The sequence below is a fragment of the Bombina bombina genome, chromosome 12, assembly GCF_027579735.1.
Source record: "Bombina bombina isolate aBomBom1 chromosome 12, aBomBom1.pri, whole genome shotgun sequence".
In the NCBI taxonomy this organism is placed as follows: domain Eukaryota; kingdom Metazoa; phylum Chordata; class Amphibia; order Anura; family Bombinatoridae; genus Bombina; species Bombina bombina.
In genome coordinates, this window is record NC_069510.1 from 40,150,952 (window position 1) to 40,156,951 (window position 6,000).

Genomic DNA, 6,000 nt, shown 5'->3' on the forward strand with positions numbered 1-6,000 from the left:
CGGTGCTGCACGCTGTGTATCACTGAGACAGGAGCTGTGTCGGGTCAGAGGCGGCTGCCAATGACATCACCAGAAGTGAAACTAGACTGATCCGTGAACACAGCTTGTAACAAAGTGGCAGAGCTGTCTTAGGGAGAAGCGCAACACTCTAGCAGCAGATCATTGGTGCGAGTTTGGGCTTGCTTAGGAATTACGAAGGAAAAGGTAATCCTGGGTAAGAGTATAGTTCAGAACAATGAACTTCAATAAACAAGCAATTTCCCATAGTTCCTACTAAGCTATTTATAGGGTAATACTAAAGGGGAGGAGATAACCACTTAAAGGCACAGGATGTCTTGACAATATGTGCTTGTGTATATGAAAACCACTGTATGTTCTACTGTATATATAAATATAGAGAATTGACTTAATGAGAATTGACTTAATGAAAACTATAACAGAACTACAAATCCTATTCATAAAATATTCATAAAATATAGTTCGTAAAATATAGTTCAATTTATTTGATTATCCCTCTGGATATAAAAACACTCTTGGTGTAAAATCATACATAGATATTTAAACAGTGCAAGATAAAATCTGTATCGCTAGTCACAAAGCTAAAGATGCTAAAAAAATTAAAAATGTACCGGTTGGCCAACCTTTAAAAATAATTACTTATAAGCTCTGTGAAAGGAAGAAATAAATGATGGCACTGTTTAGAGCGTGCCTAGTCTGTGTGTTTATCCTCATGTGGCGGTAGTGATATACTCACTCTGCCCCTGTAATCCTGATTTATCTCTGTTTATTAATTGATCCCCTGGTATTACCTTGTAATGTTTGTCATGGATGTGGTCACGAAAGTGTTCAAACCTTTCTCCTGAGTTTTTTGTGGGTTTCCTGTGTAAAGACCATCCTCTTTCCCTGCCGATGCAGGTTCCCTTGTTGTAGACCGATACTGGAGCGGGTTTGGGTGAAAAACGTCTCCGCTAGTTCCTGTGGTATTTTTGAAGTGATCTGTTTTCCTGACTCAACGGCTCTGCCAAACTACAGGATCTCCTCAGGACACAAAGGTGTGTCTGAAAGTGTGCGAATACGATCTCCTAGCAATGCGTTTTGGCTGGCATAGCAGCCTTTGTCAAGCTGAATACCATATGCACTTTGTTAGTCTTTATGCACTTCCTCTAATTAGGCAATTCCTCTAATTGGCATGCTAGCAACCTTGTTACAATTTTGTTCCTAGTTTGTTTTTCTGAAACTTGTCTATTTCCATATTTTTCATGTTTAACTTACAGAAAATGGGCAAAATTGACCAACCTTTAAAAATAATGACATAAGCTCTGTGAAAGGAAGAAATAAATGATGGCACTGTTTAGAGCGTGCCTAGTCTGTGTGTTTATCCTCATGTGGCGGCAGTGATATACTCACTCTGCCCCTGTAATCCTGCTCTATGTCTGTTTATTAATTGGTCCGCTGGTATTACCTTGTAATGTTTGTCGTGGATGTGGTCCCGAAAGTGTTCAAACCTTTCTCCTGAGTTTTTTGTGGGTTTCCTGTGTAAGGACTCTCCTCTTTCCCTGCTGATGCAGGTTCTCTTGTGGTAGACCGATACTGGAGCGGGTTGGGGTGAAAAACGTCTCCACTAGTTCCTGCGGTATTTTTGAAGTGATCTGTTTTCCTGGCTCTATGGCTCTGCCAAACTACAGGACACAAAGGTGTGTCTGAAAGTGTGCAAATAGAGTCTCCTAGCAACGCATTCTGGCTGGCATAGCAGCCTTTGTCCAGTTGAATACCGTATGCACTTTGTTAGTCTTTATGCACTTCCTCTAATTAGGCAATTCCTCTAATTGGCATGCCAACAACCTTGTTACAATTTTGTTCCTAGTTTGTTTTTCTGAAACTTATCCATTTCCATATTTTTCATGTTTAACTTACTTACAGAAAATGGGGCAAAATAAATAATGAAAGTATATTGCAAAGTTGTTTTGCTATGCATAATTACGCATTTTATTTAACAATTTGAAAATGTTATTGTCCCTTTAATTTCAGATTTGGAGGCCAATCAATGGAGGCACCTCCACAGGGGCAGTATTGGGCAGTGCCCCATTAACTTTTTGGGCAACAAAAATAAATATAAAATAATAAATAAAATGCCAATGTGAGGTGGGACTGTAAGGCTACTAGTAGTTTTTTTTTAGGAGGGGTGAGGCAGGAGGTTAGTTTACAATAATAATAAAAAAGCTTATAGTAATATAAAAAAAACACTTAGAAAATACTGTTTGGAAATCTGCCCTGCCTTAGAGCACTTTACACATGCTCAGTCTGCTCCTGTAAAGGATTTCTAACTTCTCACATTCAGTTTACATTAGGACTTCTAAGCAAAAAAAACGTCCATTGGCTGCCAGCATGGAAGGCAGGGTTACACATTCAGCATCTGAAAACACCCATGCTTTTATTATGCCTTTTTCCCCTCATGGTTAGATTGTCAGCTTACTTGCTTTACATTGCATAATTCAGCCCTCTTCCTGGTGCAAGTGATCAGAAAGAAAATCTGGAGCAGGGTGTGTCACAGAAGAACAAGGAGACAGCGTACAGAGCAAATAAGCTCTGGCATACAGACAAATACAGGAGGTAAACATCTCCTTATGAGGTAAAGGGCAGGGGAGTTTGTTAATGTTGTGCCCACTGTAAATTATTATTAGTTTTTTTTTTCTTAATGAAAGTCTACCAGTAAGGAAATGCTTGCGGAAACAATTTGGGAATAGGTGTATTGTTATTATGCATTTTAGAATTGCCCTGTTGCTGGCATATAACTATGTCTAACCCTTGTATTATATGAAAGCAATGGTGCAATAACAAAATCATCTATGTATTTTAAACTTGTAAAAAGGTTAAATACATAGTTAAAGGGACATTTATTTAAAGGGGTGGGGTATAGCACCAACCATATTCAAAATTAACCAGGCACTACTGATTTGGCAATGTGCCTGGTATTTATAGATCCTGCTGTAAATAATTACAACAGGATTGAGATCTTGCCCTTGGCGTTTAAAGAGAAACAGACCAATTTTGGCTAGCCTCTCCTCATAGCTTAAATTCTCCATTCCCCTTATTAGCTTTGTGGCCCTTCTCTGAACTTTCTCTAGTTCTGCAATTTTTTTTTTGTTATCAGTCCCCAGAACTGCACTCCATACTCAAGGTGATGTCTTACCAGGGATCTATATAGTGACATAATTATGCTTTCTTCCTTTGAACCAATGCCTCTTTTAATACATACTAGTATCTTATTAGCCTTTGAAACTGCTGCCCTGCATTGAGCACGCATCTTTAGCTTGTTATCTATTACTACTCCCAAATCCCTTTCCTCCTCTGATTGGCTAAGTCTTGTCCCATTTAAATAATACATTGCCTGCTTATTTTTCTTCCAAAATGTAGAACCTTGAATTTCCCCGTATTAAATCTCATTTTCTATTTACCTGCCCATACTTCTAATTTTTGCAGATCCCTTTGTAACGAAAGTTCATCCTGCTCTGACCTAATTAACCTTACTTTACTTTGTATCATCTGCAAAAATAGAGATGTCGCTATTTAATCCTTGCTCCAAGTCACTAATAAAAATATAAAAAAAAACAGGGCCCAGCACTGATCCCTGGAGGACTCCACTGATTACCTTTGTCCAATCTGAGTATGATCCATTCACTACTACTCGTTGCTCCCTATCTTTTATCCAGTTATATATCCATGAGCTAACATTTTCAGCTATCCCCAGTCCTTTAATTTTGTGTATTAATCTCTCATTTGGCACTGTAACAAACGCCTTTGCAAAATCTAAGTATATAACATGCAGTAGTGTATTACATGCAGTTATATGAGAATTGGTGTATAATGTCACTTTAATAACGCCACATTCTGTGAGAAATTAACATTGAAATTGAGGGTTTTTTCAACTCTGACGTTTAGCAGCGATTGCTAAGAAACCTCCAAAATACTTTTGTCACCAAATCCATCCTAATTTGTACCCATGGAGGAATTTACAAAGTACTGTACACAGTTGTCTCTTCTTTGTTAATAACACAGCTAATCTTCCTTCCACAGATGACTCTTTATTTAAGGTGCACAATAACAAGGCATTTACCACCAAAGATAATGACCATGACACAGCTTCAACAGCCAATTGTGCAGCATTATACAAAGGTGCTTGGTGGTACAGTGCTTGCCATGATTCCAATTTGAATGGGCTGTATCTGAAAGGCGAGCACAAGGAAAAAGGAAAGGGTATAACCTGGCATTATGGCAAAGGGCCATACTACTCATACAAAGTATCTGAAATGAAGTTCCGTCCACAAACTTAACAACGAAGATAGAAATTCCAGCTTAAGATCTGCAATAAATCACTTCAATGATGAAATTGCTTCTTGGAAGACATTGTAATTATATTTGCTATATTTTGATATATTTTCCATTACAGTTTACATATTTGTCAAATAAATCAATCCCACAAAAACCTACATGTACAAAACAAAGCAATACTATGACAATTCTGTTCCCAAATTAACTACCTGATTTGTTTCAAGATATTATTTTTTAAACAACTATTCAAACAAGACATTTAAACAAAACCCACAAACACCCAAGAAAAAGTTTTTGAGTATACTTAGTAACTTATTGTAATAACAATAATATCCTACAATTACAACTGGTGTGTGATCTAGACTCTAAGCAAATACAACAAGGGTATCCAAATGCAGTCTTGAGGATCTATCCAAAAGTTATGGGTAAGCGATTATCCCTTTCAGTAAAGAAGGGGTACAACATTCTCATACTCAGGACACACTAACAGGCCAGAATGTTAGGATTTATTTGGTTGGAGAACAAGTTAGATAACAACAATTATTGAGCAGCGTATTTTAGCAGCTGTGATGTACTTCAAACTTTTGAACATCTGACACCTAGTAGAAACAGCCAGTGCTTCGCCATTTGGCGAGCCAGCTTCCTGCAATGTAAGAAGCAGCTATCATTAGACCACTACTTCTAACACTTTTCGCCACCTCTGAGGTGGCAAAGAGAAATCACATAGAGCTTGCTCACTCTGGGTGATTGACAGACCCTTCTCTTGTGCAATTGGTCGTGCGAGTGAAGCGGTGGGCATTACACACTCATCGGACCAAAAGATCCACTGTCCAATAGTGCAAAGGTGTCTAGATAACTTGAGAAGTTATAAGTTCAGAGGTTGAGAAGCTTGTCTGCTTGCTGGTTAATACATGGGGCCCAATAACTCAAAATAAAAAAACAGGATTGATTTTAAACATTCGTTAGCACCACACTCACACTCTGCGGTACTCTATAGCATAATATTCTTCAAAGAGACCCCCAATTACAACATGTTCAATACAAGGAATTTCACACAAAGGTATTCCAAATCTGAGGTATTAATATATACCGCAAGTGAACTATGTATTTAAGATACATTTTAAAAAGTAATAAACATGCAGAGCAGCCCACAAAAATATAAATAAATAAAAGTCTCAAGTTGGATATAAAATTATTAATTTAATTAAAATAATTATAAAATTCCCAAAAGGTGCCCCCAACCCAAAGATCCTAAATGAAAGATCTTTCCCTTATCCTGGTTACAGACTTCTCAAGTTGTCTCCTGAAACTTGAAGCTATCACTGGAAAATAGTATGGTCACATAATACAGATAATCCAAAAGAGATGTATCATAAAAAAATACCCAAACCTGTTGATGATACTAGGTATCCAACTGTAGGGGCGCTATTCACATATATTAGTTAGTTAACAACATTTGATGTGCAACAAAACAATAATAAATCTCAAACCATACACCTAATGGAAATAACTTAGCTGGATTCTTGGCCTCAGCTATGTAACATGTACTGATACTCAATATAGTCCTGAAATCTTTAAGAAATTCCATTGGTAAAGTCCAGGTGTGGTTGGTAGTATGATATTCACACTTGATAGAAGGCTTGATGGGCAGCTCCTCTTATAACAAACAAA

The 6,000-nt window shown here is 37.5% G+C and overlaps 1 protein-coding gene across 1 annotated transcript in view; it reads left to right on the forward strand.

Moving 5' to 3' along the window:
• LOC128643135 (ficolin-1-B) overlaps positions 1-4,387 on the forward strand; it is a 216,674-nt gene extending 212,287 nt beyond the window's left edge. Inside the window, exon 8 of the mRNA XM_053696087.1 lies at positions 4,075-4,387. Within this exon, the coding sequence (XP_053552062.1) occupies positions 4,075-4,331 (257 nt within the window). The 3' untranslated portion in view covers positions 4,332-4,387. The remainder of the gene's footprint in view (positions 1-4,074) is intronic.
• The last annotated feature ends 1,613 nt before the right edge of the window (positions 4,388-6,000 follow it).